This window comes from Lathamus discolor, chromosome 6 (assembly GCF_037157495.1).
Source record: "Lathamus discolor isolate bLatDis1 chromosome 6, bLatDis1.hap1, whole genome shotgun sequence".
Classification (NCBI taxonomy): Eukaryota; Metazoa; Chordata; class Aves; order Psittaciformes; family Psittacidae; genus Lathamus; species Lathamus discolor.
The window spans coordinates 86,298,754-86,322,029 of NC_088889.1; the positions used below are offsets into that span (position 1 = coordinate 86,298,754).

The following is a 23,276-nucleotide window of genomic DNA, read 5'->3' on the forward strand; positions in this document are numbered from 1 at the left end:
AAAATGAGCTTGTCCTGCAAAGGCAAGGACATTTAATTGTGTCCTTGTATGACTGGAATCACTGTAAACAACTAATATTCCTATTTGCAGGGACAGAAATAACTAGCTCATTCAGCTGTACAGAAAGGAAGACATAAAAGGAAACCAAAGGCTAAACCAGAATAAGCCACTGGAAAGTCTTATGTCAACAAAACAGGATTTAAATTAAGTAACATCAATGCAGTATTTTGACTGTAAATGAACCAGAATATTAAGACAGGTTTTAAAAGGCACATTTGTGATGAAACATCATCCTATACCAAATAAACAGGAAAGTTCCTTCTTGTTTCTCCTGTGCAGGATCAAACCCACACAGCAAAGCTGTTTCTCTAAGCTTTACTATTACTTTGTAGACCTAAATTTTGAAATTGAGAATTGCAGCAGAACTGCAAGAAAAACACTGAATAAATGACTTATCAGTCACACATGATGGAAAATGACATAATTAGAGGTTGCTTCATACCATACAGGCGTGAAGGAGTAAAATTGAAATTACACAGACAATTTCCATTCTTATGTTTTCCAATTTTCTGAGTGCTTGACTTTGCAACTTAAATCTCTTTCATGGTTGCTTTTTTCTGATACTGCATTGCAGATACGTGAATAGATTTTAATGTTCATTACTTTGCCCTACTCAGTGGCAAAAGTGAAGAAAACCCGAACAAATAAACCCTAACCTCAAACCGAAGTGCATTTCTAAGCTACTGGAAATTATGGGGAATCAGTCAGGAGCCACCTTGCTTTAAAATCAACAGAAGCACACCAGAGCTATTCTCCAGTGAGAGGAAATAGGGAAATAAACGACACATTCAACAGCTACGACACACCCTTTCCAAATAAGAACAGAGAATTCATTTACCCAGTAATTTTACAACCATGATAACAAATTAAAACTGGGGGCAGACAGTGGAGAACCAGGAAGATGCACAATCCATAGCAAGGATCAGCCAAATCAAAGGGAACTTTCTACATTGTCAATTTTTGAGTAATTAGTACTTCCATTAGAGGCACAGTTCCAGCTTTAAGCAATTGTAAGTAATTAATGTTCTTTTATTTTGTCTAGAAGTCCTGACTTCAGCATTCTCTTAGGATATGAATTCTTCTAGCCAGAGCTACACAATACAGATTAACTCAACTAGAAGACAATTAGAGTGGGCAGATGAAGATGCAATTTGTCAGTCTGTACACACTGTTACTTCTAGCCTTGGCTGAAATTTTTATTAACACAGTAGACTGATTTAAATGGAGGCAGAGACATGGTTTTGTCCTGTCTTTATCCATACGATTGCCTAAGCTACAAGTGATGCTGAGATCTGAGATGCAGAAGCTGGCCTGGTGGTGAGCATATGGAAAAAACAGAATTTGATTGCCAGAGATGTTACTGCATTTGCATGCCGTGTTGGGTAATCTGTCTGGGTGCTCACAATCTTGTCTTTAAAATGCGCCTAAAAGTTATTCCAAAAATGTTTTTTTGCATTTCATGAGTGTTTTGATGATGACTTGTTTGCCAATCAGTTGTAGATTCTTTAAGAAATGGGGCAAAGTAAAAAAATGAAATGCAATTAAGTGTTATTTCTTATTTGCACTACAACATCAAGTATAAGACAACACTGAAAATATTTCATATTGAGCTTTGAAACCCAAGACATGGACAGTAACAATGCAAAGCAGAGGTTCTACAAGCCTTTCACCCGATTTCCAGACACCACTGACCATTGAACCACACCATACACCAAGAGACATGTGGCAAAGAACATCGTACTTTGCTTTCTCTACCGAAAACAAACATAACGACCATTACCTTAGTTTTTAACTTCTGAATTTTCCATAGCTGCAAGAAGCAGAGGCCAAAGACCATGTCCTTCACCCAGGAATCTGTAGCACCAAAAGGAAAGTTGGAACTGCAGCTGAAGAAGAGGAGAGTAAAGCAGGACCGCACTCACAGAGGTCTATTACCGCACTGGTGAGAGGCTCTAACTGTTCTTTTCCAAATGTTATTGTTCACATGGACTCCAGATTGGCAGGCCTTATATGTTTTTAATATTGATTGCTATAAAAAGTAATATGATGTTCTTAATCTACAAAGCCTCTCTTCTTACATTTGCCAATGCTTGCACACAATCGAAACCAAGGTTCAAGAAAGGCGAATCTTGCAAACCTGCCAAAATCATAAAAGATTCACATCTTTTTGCCTGGAGCTTACCTTTACAATCTTTTTTACAAGTCTCCTCCAAAATACAGAGCAAAATACAGCTGTAACGTTCTTGGGCTTTTCAGCTACGAGGTATATTAAGTGCACTATGAGGTCCCATATTTTTGTGTGACTTCAAAAACCAGAAGTGTCGATTTTCAAATCTAAGGAGAACACAAATTCTTCTCTGACATCACTTAAGCTGAAAAAAAGAAACTTTGAAAACTTAATCTGTGAGAAATTCCTATTTTTCATGATGGAAAGTAAATGTATCAGCTTGTGTTTGGAGTGACAGTAGTTTTTCCCAGATGCATATTCTCAGACATAAAATACAAGCCCAACAATCATTCACAAGTTCGCTAAATGTCAGTATCACTTCTCTTTATTACAGGCCCTTTTCACCAACTTTTAAACTGCAAAGTCAGTTTTATACAGCTCTGGGCCTCTAAAAGCTCTAGGCCTTTGCTGCATCCTCAGCAGTCCCCAACCAATCATTGTCCCGTGGTAAGTGAACAGTACCTGAGCTGCTGCTGAGGGATCAGCAGCTCAGCGGAGAGGCTGGTCGCTGCTGCTGAGTTCTGCTCAGTCCATGATGGTTATTGTGCTAGAGCAGGGCATGCTGGTCCCTAGTCTTTTTTTGCTGAAAACATCACCTTCAAGAAGTCAGAAAGCATAAGTTATTTGTTACTAGTGATATATTTCATATTTCTGAAGATTTGCAACTAATCCATGACTGTGAAGGCTGTCAAATCCACTCAAATGCTTCTTATTGAAAAATTAGGCCTGCATATCCATAGATCCTCCCCTCCTCCACATACCCAAATTAAAGCTGTAATTCCCAAAGACAGCCACTCTTCTTAAATACTACACATTTCATATAGTTGTTATTAATAAAGTATGAACAGTGTTTGCAGAAACATTAAAGAATCAGGTCAAGAACACTGACGGAATACAAGTGTTATTAAATAAGCCAATCCTCCAACTTTTGAGTAATTAATGTCCTTGTTTTCTACTTGAAAGCCTCATATTTTCAGCATGTTCATAGGAGACAAATGTCTCACGTCAAAGTGAATGAACACTCTTTTGGACACCAGTTAAAAGATGAAAATGCGATGTTGGCAGGCTAGCTACAAAATGTTGCAGCACAGCACTTCTCATCATAGGGTAAGTTTTGGTACAATCAGATGACTCCACTACATACAGTCAAAGGATTTGGTCTGTTCCCATCTGTGCATTATCTGAATCTAAACAATTGCCATAATGCATTTGAAAACTTCAAAATATAAAAGGAAAACTAACAAAGCTGATGGTATCTCCAGATCACCGTGTGAAGTACTAATAAGCAACTGTGTTATACAACCCATGTTCAACAGACTGAAAATGATCTTTCCCAAATCCAAATGACATACTTCTAAAGCTGAAAGTGATAGATTACAGCTGGCTGAGCAAACACTGTACTGTATGCTCATTTTAAAAGCTGCCATTGTAAAAGACCCTCCAGGCTTTTTGTTGGTTCCTTTGCTCTTCTTATTAAGAACTGCAAAGCTCCTCTTATTTAACAGCAATTACAGGGGGAGGTGGAGAAAAACTAACAAGAGAGGTTTATTTTTCTAAAGATATGCACCTAAGATTACTTTAATAACATGTCTATGGACCAAATATGTTATTTTTATTTTATCACATCAAAACAGGATAAATCTGTGCAATTGGAAAAACTTATGCATACAAAAGCTGAATACCCAGTATTAGAATGCATATAATATTAGGCTTCTTATTAGAAAATAGGTCTTTACAACTAATTTATAGTCTCTATACATGACAACCTATCCTTCTCTCTGCCAGACAACTGTTAAGACACAAGAATACTCTCAGGACAGCAGCTGCAGAACTTGTCGTATGCGCTCGCACTTGTCCAAGAGGTTTGGGTCTTCTGCATTGGAATCATCAAATTCCTTCATAAAAGCTTCAGCTTTCTGCACAGTTAAGTCTCGTGCATTGCCTTGAAGCCCTTGCAGATAATCCAGTAAAATGGTGAAATACTTGTCTGGAACCTTTAAAGAAAAATCAAGGAATTAGAAAAAAAAACCCTGCTTAACTTTCTTCTCTCTCAATACTCATTCATAATCATGTCAAAACACCACCTGAAAGATAATTAAAAAAACTGCATGGGCTTTTGTGTTTGCCAATGCCCATCTCTGAGTGGCAGTTTTCCTTGCCAAGGCTCAAGCTGCTGGAAGGGATGGACCGTGGCAAGAGGACTGTCATGTGCTCAGATGGGCAAAGCATCTGAGAGGAAATTCTAAGCAGATGTGGAAATGCTGATCAGCAAACGCAAACACCCCCTGACAATGAGCTCAAGCCTGAGAGTTGTTGGTAGAAAAAAACCCAACTACTAGCCAAATCCTACTTTTAGAAACATGCACACAAACCTTACCAAATTCAGTGAGAATTGCATGCACATGTCTGAGGAAGGAATTTTGCGGGAATTACCCTCACCCCTACCCAAAGTTATTTGTTTGCTGAGATAAGATACCACCCACCATCAAACACTTTGACAGAATGCTCATACAAAGGAAAAGAATTTGATTTGAAAAACAAATTGAAATTCAGACATATGGAAATCATTTTTAAATCACACTGACTAAAACTGATAGTTTCTACTAACTGGCCTAATATTAAAAGCAGTTTAGTCATCTCCAGTTGCATTACCCCCATTTCACTGCCATTAACTAGTCACAGGTTAAATTTTAGCTTCTTGGGTACAACATACAATTTAAATGAACATTACATTAAATAATCTTGGCCATAGCTTAGCAGAGACTTCTGAATTATTTATTCTGTATTTCAAACCAATTTATTTTCAAAAGCATTAGGTGAACAGATCTACACTGAAGCATATCTTAACTTTGTGTATCTGTGGAACAGGTTTCAGCCAATAAGAGAATATTTTTGCTGTGAATCAGGAGATGTTAAAATGACCTAATGCTGCAAATATTTTCCTCCATGTTTAACTTTACACATATAACTTGACATGAGTCAAGTTAAACACATACGTAAGTATTTAAAGGATTGGAGACTCATTATTCGAGGGCTGTTTCAATTCTGCAAAGTATCAACATTTCAGAGAAGACAGAGCTTCAACAGATACTTAATTTACAACTTATTTCTCCATCAACATTTGGCAGCGTAACTTTGATCACTGAAACTTCTATCACTCCAAAAGAAGAGGAAGAAAGAATATTCCAACAGTGCCTTCATCAATCAGAGATACTTCAAAGTAATAAATCAAAACTAAAGTCTGCATTCAGCCTCATCGCTTCTACACTATGGAAAACCTTCGAATTCTTCACACAAACGCTCTTGCATTAAAGAAACAATATAGATACAAAAAAAATTAATTTTACAGTGACTAACACTGAAACGGATGATACATGAAGTGTTGCTATAATATATAAATTAAACACATTTAAACATAACAAAAAATGCCTATATTTTTGCAGCCTTTTTACTCACAGTAAGCTGGTACAAATAACAGACCAAAAAAATCAGATACAAACAATTCCAGCAGGATAGTGCTCCTTTTATGCAGATGTTCGGTACAGGGTTTTTAAATCTCAGCAACATTTCTACATTTCAAACCTTATCCAAGTTATCCACGTAAGTGACACCTTTTATTCTCAGACCTTGTGGTACAGTCATGCCTCACTCTGTGGAATTACAGTTATTATTGTACCATTTAAGCAAAGTGCTTGAAGGGGCAATTAAAAGCCTACTCAAAACTTAGAAATACTAAGTGTGCAGACAGACATGTGGCTGCCTGAAGCCTAGCAAACATTTAGTATTTTGCCCTAAGGATAACTGCTCAAGTGTTCAGAAGTCTGATTCTTTTCTTTAATGCAGGTATTAGGTTTATCTCAGCAAAAGCTGAGTAACACAATACAGTACCAAGGAGGCAAGATAGTATCGTATTTCCTCCTAACTTGCATGTACAACAGAGCTGGAACACCAAAAGTGGCAGCAAAATTAATGATATTCAATTTTAATTATCAACTATAGCAGCACAGGACCTGAAATTTCAGGGACTCTTGTTGTGGTTTTATAGAAAAAACACAGTCCATCTTCTAAGATCAGCTTTTGGGCTGGCTTGAAATTGGATATCCAGATCTCCCACCACGGCTCTGGCAAGTGGAAGTGATGCTTATGGGATTTTATTACTCTTTTGTTAAACTGCTTTGACATTTTTCTAGTTTCTTTTTTTTCTCTCACACACTAACCCTGCATCTGTTCTAACCAGCTAATATGCACTGGAGCTAACATGGAAATATCCCCAAATAATTACTGTCATCGGGGAAAAGGGAGGGAAAACACTACAGAACAGTAGCAGGAAAAGAACAGTTATCCCTTTTAAATTATACTATGTAACGCTGGAGGTTTCAGGATTTTTAGACTTGCAGATGCCCACAGGTTTTGCAAAACAAACACAGGTATCTGCATAGAGAACTTCAGCTTACTGCAGCCAAGCTTGCTTTTTTGTCACCTTCTGAGGAAGCTTCAGAAACCCCTCCAGGGCCCTGCAGCCCCGAAGCTGAAGACAGCTGATGTAGTTCCTTTCTAAAAATGCTGCACCGGATGACAAAGATCAACACATGATGTAGTGTTTATTTTAGATGGGATCCTGAACCATTATATACACTGTAGGTATATAGGCTTGGGCTGGAAGCTGTCAGCCAACCACCAGATGGATTTTAAAGGGACTGAAAAAAAACCCTCTTGTCACAAAGGACTTTAAAATCTCAACTTACTTCTCACAGAAAGAGGCCTATCAGTCCAGGAAACTCAATTCACTCCTTTGCATGGCTTTTCAGTAGGCACCCAAGTGACACCATGAGATCAAAGAAGCTGATGAGGAAGGAAAGAAACTCGTGTCTCTTTTTGTACTTTAGTCATGCTTGGATGGATATCCAACAGATTTTATTCTGTCATGGATAGGAAGTTCAATTGCATATAAAAAATATTCAAAAGAATATGGTCTGCCCTTCCTACAGTCCTCATGAAGAAAGAGACTTCATCATCTGCTTAATTATAAGCACTTGAGCAGTTCTACTAAATACTGCATCTGAATGCAGATGTTAATCATTACATAAAGTTCATAGTCAATGTATCTCTGATTATTAAACTACAAAATATGTGAATTTAAATGAATCGTTGCACTTTCAGCAGATTAAAAAAAAGATGAAGTTTCACTTCGGTGTTGAGAAATAGGGAGTTAAGCTGTGTTTTGATACATAAAACAAACGCTACTTGAAGTTAATTATTTCCCAGTGTATTTCAACACAAAACTCAAAGTAAACAGGTAAAAAGGTAAAACATCATTCTGCCTGTAAACCAATTTCTAGGTAGTTTTAAAGAGCATACACTGATTCTGAAAGATTGATAAATGACTTTCACAGGAAAAACTTAAAACCAGGAATGCAAACAACCCAGATACTTACAATCAAATATGCATTCTGCAACTAATCTTTTTAAAGTATATTCTGTGAACACTTTTGCTGTTATGAAACTCTGCTTTTAATTATCTGGTTCTCTAAATGTATTTTTATCATAAAGGTAACACCCCATGTCAGGTGATTCTCTTAAGAGACGCTGAGTAATTTGGGTGAGGAAGTTGGTAATGCTCAAATGTTGAAGCGCACGCAAAAAAGTCAGCAAAACCTAACAATGTCAACTGAATGAATCAACAAGAAAGGCCCTGTGCAAATAGCTAGATATTTGCTCTACCAAACACCACAATGAATGACTGGAAACCCCCACTCAATACCACAATGGCCAGATGCTTATTGGAAATTCAATCTATGCTGGTTTTTAAGTTATGAAATGAATGGATTTCAGTAATGATGCAAGCCTCGCTTCTGGTTATACTTTATGTTTTTTACAATCAACATCAGGTTTCGCTTATATTTTAATGAGAAAGCTATTTTAACATCTTGGCAAGATGGCTGTACATCTTATATGGAGCCAGAGATACCTAAAGCAATATGAGAATCACGATTTATAATACTGGATTCCACATTTAGAAATGAAGGATGACTCAAATTCTCAGTAAGCTCCAGATTTACATAAAACATTAACCTGCTCTATTCATGCTTGACATAGATCAAGTATAAAAAATGACATATTATCAAGTATAAAAATCTAGTGTACACAGGAGACTGATCACCAACAAAAGAAAAAGATTAATTACAAGCAATTAAAATGATTCCACATTTTAGTTTTTTTAAACTAAATGATTCCACATTTTAGTTAAAACACAAAGTAATTGATTTATAAATTATTGGAAAAACTATTAGCAAAGCACATGGCTATTACTAGCAACTTTTGGTGAATAAAAAATAGCTACAACCAGTGTTTAAATCATCTTTGCTCTGAGAAGAAGCAGCGTTAATACAAACCTTCTCTTTATCATACATGTGCAAGAGAAGCCAGGTTTGTCTCGTCTTTTGAAACTTCCATTCTTCTGGGTTTTCAGACCAGCTGTAGTAAAAAAAAAATACATTAAATACCATGATTGAAACATTAATTATTAATAAAATATTTCCTACAATGACTCCATGTAACTTTATAAGTGCGACACAGAGTTTATGACACTCTGTGAAATGGATACTAGCATGCATGTTGTGTGAGTGGCAAAAAGAACACAACAGATGGCTACCTGGCTTCCGTGCAAGAAATGAAAAGATGGTAGGAAGACATCAGGGCCAAAAATGTTATAAATTTTCATCAGAAAGCACTGATTTCTTGAAGTTAAAAATCAATTCCCACTCCTCAGCTTTGGCCAGTCCTTTATGAGAGGTCACTGCCCTCATTTGATCCACAGCAACCAAATCCTTAGCCCAGCTGCAGGGCTACCTGAGTACGCAGGGACATGGAGGGGACGAGGAATCAAGTTTGGGTTCCAGTAAGCTGGTATTTCACAATAAACTGACATAAAATTAAGCAGTCTCTGAAGGACTGGAAAGAGAAGCTCATGCTACACAGTCACTTCAACAAAGGCTGAAGCCCATCACAGATGACTGCTCTAGAGCAGAGAAAATTAAGTCTTCAGGAGCATATGTTTTAAGGCTGGGATTTGTCCAGAAGTGTGACTTCAATATTGGTGTTTACAGGACAGGAAAATGCTTTTTGGGTCTCACTCTCCCCAGGAATTCTAATAAGCAGCTCAAAACTTCAGGCTGCTTCAATACTGTTAAATTGAGCGGATAAACCAAACGATTAACATCTGCAGACATTCTTGGACTATGCAGCGAACACATTTGAAATATGCAGTTTTAGCTGGGTTAAAATGTCACATTTACGTCCATCTTGAATATGATTTAAAGCTGGTATAATCTGTTTTAGGTAATGAAAGAGACCTTTATTTCTATAAACAAAGAGCAAGCTAGCAAATCTCACCACAAAGACTGCTTTTTTAAAAGAACGTGCTTGAAAATTAGCATCTTAGTATGTGCAAAATCTGTCAGTACAATGAAATATCATTTAGAGATCCAGAAGAAAACCTATGAGGAGAAAAACCAGAAGATTTTACACTTATTTGATTTTTCTCTAAAAAACAAGTCTCCAGAGGGTAGCATGCATGATGCCTTTAATGTTCCAGCTTGTTTTACACAGCAACAGAGAGCACAGAAATCAACTGAAAAGCCAGCTGGGTATAAGAATTAGTATTGTTTAAATATTGCCAAGTGTAATAAAGCAAACGTCCTCATATTTGGTGAATGCTGCACCAGCAAATGCATTTTCAGTCAATTCAATGAAAGAGGGAAAACCAGACCACAAATTTGTGCAGAAGGGTTTCATGGAAGTCTCTGCAGAAAACCCAAAGAAAAAAATTATTGTCTTGACTTTCAAATTCAGGATAAAGAAAAAGCAACAACAAGTCATTAGGGTTATGACCAGCTAAATTCAATAAAAAAGTCTGTAACCAGTATATAAGGTAAAACTCAGACAAATAACAGGAAGGATAAACAAAACACTAATAAACACAATATATCATAGTCAAATTAAATCCACAAATGAACTGATTTAGAAGTCTCTTTTGGGACACTGCAGTAAATGGGCAAAAGTTTGCAAAACAAATATGGCACAAAAGCAGGAGCCCAAAAGCTGAACTGCCAAAAGTTACAGAACCAAATAAAAAAATATTAATACGGGGAAAACGTCATTCTCCCATCACCACCAACCTAGAAACCAAGGTACGGCGAAAGAAAGATCATTCAGCCCTTGGTGTCACTCGGCTTTGCAGCAAGATGCCCAACTGAACAACTGTCAAAATACACCACCTGTAATGCAAGGAGCTGACAGAGAATGAAGTAAAAAGGGCTCTTCTTGTGGGTGCAGTTTCTGGGGCAAGCAAACACAGTAGCTCCTAACCGAGAAACTGGAACTTCTGCAGGAAGTAATGCAGCAAGAGTATTAAGTCCTCCAAAAGACAATGACGGTGCTTGTTATTGAAAGAAACCCATTCGTTTATGAAGTTCATCCTTCTGAACAACTACACGGAAGATGTTATGAGAAATGCTATTTGCACACACGAAGAAGAAGGTAAGTTTAAAACCAGTTTTTAAGTTAAATAAACCTGGAAACAGTTTACATTTTAATCTCTGCAAGGTGACAAGAACAAGTTGAATGACAGATCTATGACTGCATCCTGTGAAAACAATCCTCCTAATGAAAACCTTTACCACGCTTTTATTTCTTTAAACCATACTATGTATTTATGTATTTGTGATTATATTCGTCGGTTAGACATACCACATAGTACTCTGAACATTTTATTCTCTTCTAGTTTTATGTTTCTGTCACTGACAGTATCACCTGAGGACATTAGACATCAACTTGAAAAATACAGCCTGATTTGACTAATCTCCTATAAAGCTATAGGATGTTAAAATATCTTTATTACCTAGTTTTATAAACAACTGAGACCAACAAACGAGTGCACTGTAAGGTTAATTGCTCTTATTAGCCTATTACCGAAACCATATGCTCTCTTCTAAATGTTAAGGCAAGCTGTTATACTTCTGCATCTAAGACCTCACATTGACTTTCACTCTAGTGAATTCTCTTGTAGGATCAGACAAAAGTTTCAGCTAGTCTTCCTGAAGGGTTTTGCTCTATACACACCATAATAACTGATACAAATAAGAAACTCTTAAACAACTGCAGAAAGCATGTTTTTACTGGTACTTTATCCATGGTTGCACCAATTCCTGTTTCTCCCCCTTCAGGAAAATGGTCCTTCTCTTGACCATCATTCCTATCAAACTGTGGGCAAAACACTCATGATACTGGACGCACAATCTTTAAGACAGATAACCTGAGGTTGCTCCCTGTAATTGCCCCCGCCCCCAGCAGTTATTAAAATAAAAGTTTTCCACTGACTCCTATGACTATGACAGCTTTATTCCTATTCTTATGACAGCTTTAAAACCTATGGAAAGTATCACTCCATGACAGGGTGCGAGGGCATCTTGTTTATCAGAATAACATACATTTTTAGAAATGTTCAACTTTTAAACGACAAAAGTTGAAGCTCTATAACACGAGAGAGGACTCATTTTGCTGTTTATACGCAGATAAGCTTCCTTGACATACTACAGCAGTAGAAAAGGCTTTTCCTTTGAGTGACTAAATATACCAACTACATTACAGTTTAAGAAAACCTTTTTATGGACAATCACAACTTTTTCCACAGTTTGAATTAATTTGGTAGCTTTTAGAAGCGTCTATGTCCAGATCTAATATAAACTATGGAATTGGATAAAAAATATACATGTGTAAACCATGCATTTGTCCAGTACGCCTTGGGCTAATTTTCAATATATTATTCAAACACTAATTGCCTTCTTTACACAGTTAATGTTTGAATCTTTCTTACGAGCTCCAGCTCATTGAAAAAACACATTGGTTGACTTTAGTTAAAGAGAACTTTTATGTTTCTGCAAATGATCTTCCTAAATGGCTTTGAAATTGAAGATACAGAGGAAATGAATCAAATGAATCAAGCGGCTTAGGGAATTTTACATTTGATTTTAGCATGAGAGACTCACGCGGAAAAGCTGCCCAAGATTCTCACTGGTTTAGCTCATAAGTGACTTTTAGTCTCTACATTAAAGTAACCTCACACAAATCAGTTCCCAAAACATGGGAATGAGGCAGCATAAGTAGGCAAACAGAAGACAACTGGTGGTGTGCAGGGCAGAGCGCACTCTGGATGTCCTAATAGAAAGAGAAAGGAAAGGGAAAGTAGGCAAATAGGTTCCAGAAACACTGTAAGAGACAAACATTATTGTTACAAATTGCATTCAGGAAGACAACACAAAGCATCTACTCAGACTACTGGCCAGCACAAAACCCTGCAAAGCTGTCAGTTATTCAATAATCTGTGTGTATAAAAACACTGTGCTGAGAACCAACCATTTTGCTCTTTCAACCTGAAAAGATCATTGGGTAGGAGACAAGTCTTGAGAGACCAGAGAGACAAATATGTGACTGCTGAAAGCCTTCCAGAAGACACAAGAGCACTGCTGCATGCCAAATGCAAGGACACCTAGAGTCATCTACATCCGCTGCTCCAATTTGGTGCCACTGGCGGTCCAGCATGGGTATCTATCCAAGGTAAAGCAGACGGCCCCCAGATTTAGATCTCTCCAGCATACAGCCCACACTCAGCATCAGGGAATTAACCTGAAAGGTTTCTCCAGCTGTGAGAACCAGGTCATGGTGCTGCCTCCTCTTGTTTCCTGGGATTTACCCATAAGGACCCTTGTGACTTATTAGAATCATAGAATAGTTAGGGTTGGAAAGGACCTCAAGATCATCCAGTTCCAACCCCCCTGCCATGGGCAGGGACACCTCACAATAAACCATCCCACACAAGGCTCTGTCCAAGCTGGCCTTGAACACTGCCAGGGATGGAGCACTCACAACCTCCCTGGGCAGCCCATTCCAGTGCCTCACCACCCTAACAGGAAAGAATTTCCTCCTTATATCCAACCTAAACTTCCCCTGTTTAAATTTTAACCCATTACCCCTTGTCCTGTCACTACAGCCCCTGACAAAGAGTCCCTCCCCAGCATCCCTATAGGCCCCCTTCAGATACTGGAAGGCTGCTATGAGGTCTCCATGCAGCCTTCTCTTCTCCAGGCTGAACAGCCCCAACTTCCTCAGCCTGTCTTCATATGGGAGGTGCTCCAGCTCCTGATCATCCTCGTGGCCTCCTCTGGACTTGTTCCAGCAGTTCCATGTCCTTTTTATGTTGAGGACACCAGAACTGCACACAGCACTACAAGTGAGACCCCATGAGAGCAGAGTAGAGGGGCAGGATCACCTCCTTCGACCTGCTGGTCACGCTCCTTTTGATGCAGCCCAGGATACGGTTGGCTTTCTGGGCTGCGAGCGCACACTGAAGCTGGCTCATGTTCATTTTCTCATCGACCAGCACCCCCAAGTCCTTCTCCTCAGGGCCGCTCTGAATCTGTTCTCTGCCCAACCTGTAGCTGTGCCTGGGATTGCGCCGACCCAGGTGTAGCTTCTCTCAAGCTTCACTGAGCCTCAGAGGAGGGACAGAGCAATGGATCTGGCCCATTATACCACACTCAAGGCTACACTGAAAAGATCTATCGAAAACATTAAAAGCAGCACACTGCACCACTATTCAAAAATCGTCGCATTAGAATCACAGAAACAGAGAATCAACTTGAGAAAGACCTTTAAGATCATCAAGCCCAGGACCGTCAAGCCCACCACTAAACCATGCCACAACGGGCAAACTGAACTCTCCCCATGGCTGCCCCTCATGATCTCCTGTCACAGCCACCCCTCATCTGCCCACTCACGGTAGCCCCACACTATATAGCTGCCACCCCTAACCCTCATGGCCACCCCTCATCTCCCCTCATCATCTCCCCTCATGGCCACCCCTTATGGCCCATGGCTGCCCCTAATCTCACCTCATGATTTTCCCTTACGGCCATCCCTCCTGTCCCCTCACGATCTTCCCTCATGGCTGCCCTGGCTCTCCCCTCACAGTCAAATCTCACCTCTCATGGCCACCCTTCCTGTCCTCTCACAATCTCCCCTCATCCCTCATGGCTGCTTCTCCTGCCTCCTCAGCCCTGATGGCTGCCCCTGCTCTCCCCTCACAATCTCCCCTCACCCCTCATGGCTGCTTCTCCTACCTCCTCACCCCTGATGGCTGCCCCTGCTCTCCCCTCACAATCTCCCCTCATTCCTCACGGCTGCCTCTCCCGTCCCCTCACCTCTCACCACCACCCCTGATTTCCCTTCCTGACTGCCTCACCTCTCCCACCCCGATCTTCCCTCACTGCCACCCTGCTCACACCCCACGATCTCCCCTCACCCCTCATGGCCGCCCCTCTTCCCACCTCATTTATCTGGGTACTCTCCTGTTTTGACACACTCAGTTTTTCATCACCACGAAACCCATCTTTAAGGATCACCTATGCTGTGACCCCACATACCCCACAAGAAAGTCTGAACAGAACTTTTGGTACATCATCAAGGCATCAAGGTCAACACTCCTGAAGCTCTCTGCGAACAGTGCAAAAGGTGCATTGCTGCACTCACTCCCTATCCATAAAATGTGGATAGCAGGTGTTTCCTCAATAAAGAACAACCATGCACTAAAAAATTCCCTTAGAGATTTAAAACCTTGCTTAAACACTTGGCGCTGAAGTGGTTTGCTGTAGTATTTCACAATGCAATACATACGATAGCAACAGCTTTAAAATACTGCATTTATGTTTGAGGTGAATTTATAGAATCACAGAATGGTTTGGGTTGGAAAGGACCTTAAGATCATCCAGTTCCAACCCCCTGCCATGGACAGGGACACCTCACACTAAACCATGGCACCCAAGGCTCTGTCCAACCTGGCCTTGAACACCGCCAGGGATGGAGCACTCACAACCTCCCTGAGCAACCCATTCCAGTGCCTCAGCACCCTCACAGTACAGAACTTCCTCCTTATATCCAATCTGAACTTCCCCTGTTTAAGTTTTAACCCGTTACGTTACCCCTTGTCCTGTCACTACAGTCCCTGATGAAGAGTCCCTCCCCTGCATCCCTATAGGCCCCCTTCAGATGCTAGAAGGCTGCTATGAGGTCTGTGATTTAGGCAAGCTCACTGCCCTTATAAAGCCCAAATCTGGAAGCTCTGAACGCTGTTATCAAGTCAGTTCAGCCCTGAGTGTAACATCACATATGGCTTACAGGTGAGCAGAGGAACCCAGCACCTCAAAGAGCCTGCCTGGAACTGCTGGAAGCAGCACAGAGGGAGCAGAAATTTGGCGCAAGCTCATTCTTGCGGGAGAAGAGCCATTTTCTGGATGGGGTTTTAGATGGATATATATTAAAAAAATATGGATGTGGATGGAAGTTTTATATATGCCCTACAGCGCATATAGTGAAGTAGGAATAATAATTTTTTGTCCAGTTATAACACATGCAATTATTTAAAGGGAAATGTAAAAAGTGTTTATTTTTCTTGGGGGTATTCAGAATTTCTTCTTTTTCTCGCATTTAAAATGAATTTACTTTTATAAGGATAGTTTTTGAATGTCTGTCTTTGCCAACACCTGCATGCCCAGCAAGCTGCCTTGCAGTGTGTTTCAGTGCTCAATGCAGCGTAAGAGGAAATCGAATTCCATGTGCATGTGATGCTCACGTTCTTCATTTGGAAAAAACATCCAAAATGTAAACTTTAAGTAGATTTTCAATGACTTGACCTGAATGGCTGTAGTTAAAATCTTAGACACAGTAATCTGTGGCAGAACTCAACATATAGATTAAAGAGGCTCATAGCCTTTATTTTTAACTGTGCTTTTTTTGTGTTATGGATGAATCTGTTTATCTGCCAATTTCAATTCCTGGAGAAAGTTAATATATTTACACTGATATTCTCAGATCCAGCTTAGAAGCTAATTAAATTATGACTCAGATAGAGGTTTTCCTTATTTTCCTGGAAGAGGAGACACTAATGGAGCTCTTTTGCCAGAAAAAAAAAAACTTTCTAAAATTGTCAACAGATTTTAGAATCAGTGCCACATTTTTGGTTGAAAATCCTGGCACTATTTCTCAATCTGTGGTTTAAAAACAATTTTTAATATATTCTTCCATCTGGTTTAAACACAGCTCAATGACTAAAGACTTGTGAAAAGGCAAAGGGAAGAAGCTTTTTTTTCCTCTTTTATTTAAATTTAGGAATTGCACATGCAGGGAAAAATAAACTTGCTTTTTAGTGTCCCATTTTTGTCCTGATGTCCAATATAAGGACAGACTGTATCCGTACGGCAAACTACACAGAATGTTCTTCGAAAGTATTTATAAGGCAAAAGGAAAGGGCCTTTGTGCCTTAAAGCAAAGCTTTGATTAAATCTACATAAAATGTTTATCACAGTGTATCTTTTATTATACGTACTTTTATCACTTGCCATTATTTGTAACGTTTTATATTATGCTTGCATCCTGAAGCTTCAGCCAAGCTAGAAATCCCCTTCCTCCCCCACTGCAGGCACTGTTCAAACGCAACATGAGACATCCCCTTGAAGAGCTTCGAGTATAAACAGATGAGACAGATGATAAGTGGAATGGCAAGATGACCCAGAAAACTGCAACGATGCCTCAAAATCATACAGCAGGTCATCAGTACAGCTCATATCTTTTATATGGTACAACACATGAAAGGTGTTTTACTGTGATTCACCTTGTCATAGACACCAACCTACCTGCATATGCCAAGAGTGTTCCACTGGGAAAAAAACCTTTAATTTATTATTTTAATTCTTTTTCTAATACAGTCATTTAGTTGCTGGTATCTGCATTACCCTGCCCGCAGCAAAATTACATTTTGAGCTGAGAACATATTTATAGCAGTAATAATACGCTAAGAACTTTCTGTTGTTTTCAGTAATAACAAAAAGGTCAGCAGTAGGCGTGAAAGCCCACCGCTAATATGACTGCATTATTAAGCTAAATGTGCTTTTTATTTTACATACATTCATAAAAAGAAGACAAGGCCAGAGTTGAATTATCACAGAAGAATAACAGAAAATAGAGTTTGAGCTCTTCCCAGCCAATGTGCTCTGTTCCTGAAAGGAATATACAACTAAATGCTACCTTGTGCTGAAGTCCCATCTCCTCTCCAGATGTCCATCCTTTCTTGCACTTAATTCTGGTCACACTGATGCCCAGACCAGAAATAAGGAAAAGGGAATATGAAAACAACTGTTGTGCCTCCCTCCCATGAAGAACATCCTGGGTGGTACGAGGAAATAAAGAGGGTCCCATAGTCTGTATGAAAATCATGTCAGAAGCCAGCTGCAAGTTAAAAGTTGGCAACAATCCATTTATGTAACTGCTTTCTGATGATCAGATGAGGGATATGCTACCAGACCCAGAAAAAACAAATACGGTCACTTCTCTTCTGCCTTACCACATTAACGTCCAACTGTCGTACAGAATACTCCTGCCAAGGCATGGTTTCAGGCTGAGCTGCAACCAGTAGCTCACTTTCATTGCTTTTTATTTTAAATCTACTTTAAAAACTAACAAAGGTTTAAAAAACTAAAAAAAGGGGAGGTTCTGCCCCCTCCCCCTCCCCAGCATCTCAAAGAAGAAAAGAACAGATAAATCAATTAAGGACATTTCTGCATTTCAAAGGAAAGATCTGAAGGGCAGATATATTGAAATCAAGCTGAAATCACTGCTTGTGACTCTATGATTCCATCTTGTTGGGATAAGACTAGGTTCTGGGGTGGTTCTCAGCTGGAGAAACTCACTGGGATAAGCAATGCAAGCCCTTTCGAGCCAGATCTAGAAGATTCAATTCTATTGCTCAGCGCCACAAAACTACTACAGTAATACCTAGTCATGTGTATACAGCTAGTGAGGCATTAATATACCCTAATTTTGTTCTGGGTGTCTATACAAAAAATTCTGATGTTTCAGCAGTGCTGGCTCATACCTATACCAGCTACACTTAGAATATTACAGTGATAACGAAAGAAGAATTAGACAAGCTACAAAAAGCTGCTATCAGAAGTCAAATATTTACTAACATGATTAAAAAGTCAGAATAATTTTAAGGCCTATCTCAAAGCTAGCAATGATTAAAAAACATTGACAAACCAAACAAAACTAGCTTTTTGCTTTTAATAAGAAAACACAAAAAAAATCTATGAAAATATCATGGTTTTCCATAGAGTAGTGCTGAAGAAAATGCTGGATGACAAACCACCTTTATTTACCAGTGAAAGTTTTTGAGGAAGGATGAAGAAATGACTCCTTGGAGAAGGACTGAATACTGAAGATGTTGGCTTGATCAATTTTGCTTTGAACCAGCCAGGATGCCAAAGTGCTGACTTATTGCTCAGTATACTGTGTTGAAAGTTTGTATTACTCAATTATTATGCATGGGCTATGTTAAGAAGCCCTGAAGCTACATAATGAGACTAGCACCCTGTGAAGGTGTCTAATCCAGCTGGGCCTCTGGTTAGCAACACTGCTGAAAATGCATTGCTTTTTATAACCAGGTGTTGTTAACTCCAGGTTGGCTGTTTCTGTGCTGTTTTTACCTTTGGAAAGACCTAACGGGCTTCCACAGCCAACAGGATCAGAAGTGTTCTTATAGAATCATAGAATAGTTAGGGTTGGAAAGGACGTCAAGATCATCTAGTTCCAACCCCCCTGCCATGGGCAGGGACACCTCACACTAAACCATGTCACCTAAGGCTCTGTCCAACCTGGCCTTGAACACCGCCAGGGATGGAGCACTCACAACCTCCCTGGGCAACCCATTCCAGTGCCTCACCACCCTAACAGGAAAGAATTTCCTCCTTATATCCAAGCTAAACTTCCCCTGTTTAAGTTTTAACCCATTACCCCTTGTCCTGTCACTACAGCCCCTGACGAAGAGTCCCTCCCCAGCATCCCTATAGGCCCCCTTCAGGTACTGGAAGGCTGCTCTGAGGTCCCCACGCAGCATTCTCTTCTCCAGGCTGAACAGCCCCAACTTTCTCATCCTGTCTTCATATGGGAGGTGCTCCAGCTCCTGATCATCCTCGTGGCCTCCTCTGGACTTGTTCCAGCAGTTCCATGTCCTTTTTATGTTGAGGACACCAGAACTGCACACAGTACTCCAGGTGAGGTCTCACAAGAGCAGAGTAGAGGGGCAGGATCACCTCCTTCAACCTGCTGGTCACGCTCTCACGCTCCTTTTGATGCAGCCCAGGATACGGTTGGCTTTCTGGGCTGCGAGCGCACACTGAAGCCGGCTCATGTTCATTTTCTCATCGACCAACACCCCCAAGTCCTTCTCTGCAGGGCCGCTCTGAATCTCTTCTCTGCCCAACCTGTAGCTGTGCCTGGGTTTGCTCCGACCCAAGTGTAGGACCTTGCACTTGTCATGGTTGAACTTCATAAGGTTGGCATCAGCCCACCTCACAAGTGTGTCAAGGTCCCTCTGGATGGCATCCCTTCCCTCCAGCGTATCAACCGGACCACACAGCTTGGTCTTCTGCAGCTCCAAACTCCAGAGTACCATTTGACTATAATATGAAGAAGCAATGCTCTCTCATTACAGTAACAAGTTCCCTGTGTACCAAATACCTACCTGCGCTAAGTCCTAGCACCATGCACACTCCTTTCTGACTCTCGGCATCCAGGATATCTGGTCCCGTTGCAGAGAGCCCAACTGGCCTCCTCCCCTCCCCACAAGATTCAAATCTTGTTCCTGCAGGCTTCCCAACAGGGCTTGCTGCAGGACTGGCCTTGAACCTCTTGCACAGCACTGGTTTACTCTCGTGATGATGTTCTATAGGCATACAGAAGACATCCTGGATTGTCAAATTCTTACCTAGGCCCTTTACTTAACTGAGTTCTCTTAGGACAGTATTGAAGAACAAGTATTTATTAATTTGGATGCCAGCCCTAAATGCACTGCCTAATTAGACATGGCTCATCATTGTTACAGTAAGCTCCACAAAGCCCTCTTCAAATAACCCATCACACAGACGGCTTTTACAGTGCATCTGAGAGGATACCACATTTGGGGCTATTCTGGACCAACAACAAGGACACGTATAGAAACTTTCAAATGAAAAAATGACCCATCAACCACCCTTGTCATTTTTTACATCCCAATTTGGACACCCCATGCCTGCATCATTAGGAAGCATGGCAGAGGCAGGAGTGTTGCAGACCCTGAGTCATTGGAATCCCCTAAATTGTAACCTTACAGAATGATTTATTCTTCTTTCTGCAGAAGAGTTCTAAAAAGGGACAAGCCAATGAAAATATCAAGATCACCCTAAAAGTGTAAAGCAGCTGACAGCCCACTCACATTTTCTTGATTTAGCTGCTATGTTCAGGTATCTCTCACTGCATAATAAAATCTGCTGCTGCACTACAGTATTCAGGACAGTATCAGATTCTCCTCTTCTAATATCCTGTGATGTGCATTGCACTACTATGAATTTAAGTAATCTATGCTTAAAGAGGCTGATCTGCCAATTACTGCTTCCTGCAGATGGCTCTCATTCCAATTCAATTTTATTCATATAAAAGTAATTACTGATACCTTTTCGGGCATCATCATATTAATAAACGTGTGAAGCAGGAGACGAGTTTTATTAAGGATCCACTTTTATTATTTCAAAACTATTGCTGGTTATTCTAACTCTGGCTTGGAAGCCCTGACAGCTCCCTGGAGCTAATTGATTAATAATCATTGCCAACTGCATTTTAAACTTTAATTTTGGCTTTGGCTGACTAGACTAAATGATTCCCCAGAGCTACGAAACTACTCGCCACTATTGTGAGCATTTGGGCACTGGATGAATAGCTTGAATGTGTTTGAGGAAGTGAGCAGCAGTGTTAGTTCTCCTAGATGTAAATTTTATGACACAGGGAAAACATAAAACCTTTTTTGCGTTTCTGCCATGTCAAGAACACAGCTTGAATGGAAGAAGATTGGTGAGTACAGAACACCTTTTCTCAAACCCAGAAGATGGGTTAAGGGTGGGATGCCTGGGCTCAGAGCCAGGCGCTAGGCAAGGAGTTTAGAGAGCCAGGAAAAAGCAGACTTCAGAGGCTGGGAGGAAGAAGCTATGCCTCGTACACCTTCAATAAAGCCCCAGCTGCAAACAGAATTTCACTAAAATAAAGTAAATAATCCCTGCAGTCTGCTTTTAGTTAAAAAATATCAAGAGCTACTTTGTTGTAACATTTAAATGTGACATGGGCAATTTTAATTACTCTGGTTTTAGCTGACCTGAATAGTGCATGAGATTTCCTCAAGACAAACGGAAAAGGTCAGTGATTGTGTGAAGTGTTGAGCACTCAGAGCTTCACTGAGCAACGAAGATGTCTAGTTACTGTCAGGATACAGCTGAAGGAGACTGGCCTGTTATTAAAGACTTCTGCTTCTGAATTTCCCTAATACATCTCACAAGGTTTCTAAAAGTCATTTCAGATGAAATAATTTATTACAGCTGCATAATCATTCAATTAGATGCAATCTCTTTTGTATAATACTATGGAAAGATGAAAGCTGGATCTCAGTGAGAAATATCTAATGGCTACATTTAATAAACTGTTAAGAAAATTCATTTATACTGAATTTTATTTTACTGGAAATGAGAGTCATTAAGAGAGGATGCATTAAATTTTCCTAACTAGGTTTGGAAACAAAGACGTTATTTTACAGGAAAGAGAATCGGGCAAAGAAACTTTAACTATTTTTACCGCAATATTTATGGACTTCACACACATAATCTAGTTTTTCCTAACTGAGGAAGCACTTTACAGCACGACAGTTAATTACCGCTAATGCGATTTATAGCTGCGGCAACATATATGTGAAAATGAGGAAACTCAAACATCCTACTGCAAATATTATAAATAGATAAAGGCACTCTAACCTTTGGAAAAAATCCGTTCACCAGGAATGCATGGGAAGGCTCCTTGGGCCCATGAGAACAAGTCAGCTTAAGAACCACCAGTCTCATCTGATACATCATTATACGCCGGAGAAAATTCTTACGTATGTGATGAGGAATAAAAGTGCTGTCTGCAACCTCCAGCTGGCTAACTCAGGAAATGTTGTTCCTAGTTTTATCAGCAGCAATAAAGTGGAATAAAGCTGCATTGGTCATTTGCAGCAATACTACAAATGATCACAACTGCAAGGAGACCCCAATCACAGAAGGGTTTGGAATATTAATCCACACATTGTGTGTCCACCCAGAGATTAGTATAGTTGCTAATGGCCTTTAGGAATGGCTTGAGGTGCCACTACAGAAAAAAACCCATGCAAACTCCTCTTTCAGCATAAGGAATTGAGAAAATCCTACAGGTCTGTTGGGGCTAGAGTTGTAGAGCCAAAGAAAACAGGGCCTGTGTTCAGATGAGATGAAAGTTTTATGCCTAGTTTCCCTTGTGTCACTTGTTTGAAAGGAGACCCTCAGACAGTACAAGGACCTTGATGAGTCACAGACTTCATCACTGTTTAATTTTACCTATCTGAAAAATGGGGTAATATAACAATTTCTCAAAAGCTGTCATAACAAGAGTGAATACATTAGTGTCAAAATATTTTTCATTTATTTTAACAGAACACAGTCGTGATATGCTATCAGGAAAGGTACTATGGAAAAGCAAATTACCATTACCATGACGGGGAGAAGAGAGAGAAAAAAACTTTTAAAAGCAAAAGAAAAAATCCCTTTAAAGATGGGGCTGGTTATTCACGAATATATTTTTCAGCTGATCCTGTAAATGACAGATGTCAGACAAAAACATTTGTGACTTCATGTTAATGATGCTATTAACCACATTATTTCCCCTTGAGAATGTCTGAACAAAATGCCCAAGTAAATATTGTGACAGCTTAGTTTCACACTGAAAAAAATGGTAGAAACACAAAGAGACAGAAGGTTTCAAAGTAAATCACTCCGCAGCTTCTCCTGAAATA

General features: G+C 39.9%; 1 protein-coding gene across 12 annotated transcripts in view; it reads right to left on the reverse strand.

Moving 5' to 3' along the window:
• Nucleotides 1–2,596: 2,596 nt before the first annotated feature.
• The window catches only part of C6H7orf50 (chromosome 6 C7orf50 homolog), a 134,092-nt gene continuing 113,412 nt past the window's right edge, over nucleotides 2,597–23,276 (reverse strand). For 10 of the 12 annotated variants that reach the window (XM_065684457.1, XM_065684456.1, XM_065684458.1 and 7 more), the window contains 2 exons: nucleotides 8,680–8,761; nucleotides 3,093–4,281 (listed from right to left, as the gene is read on the reverse strand). In XM_065684457.1, the coding sequence (XP_065540529.1) occupies nucleotides 4,099–4,281; nucleotides 8,680–8,761 (265 nt within the window). In that variant the 3' untranslated portion in view covers nucleotides 3,093–4,098. Of the gene's footprint in view, nucleotides 4,282–8,679; nucleotides 8,762–8,939; nucleotides 9,067–23,276 lie in introns of those variants that run through there. The other 2 variants (XM_065684467.1, XM_065684459.1) reach the window with 2 other exon arrangements.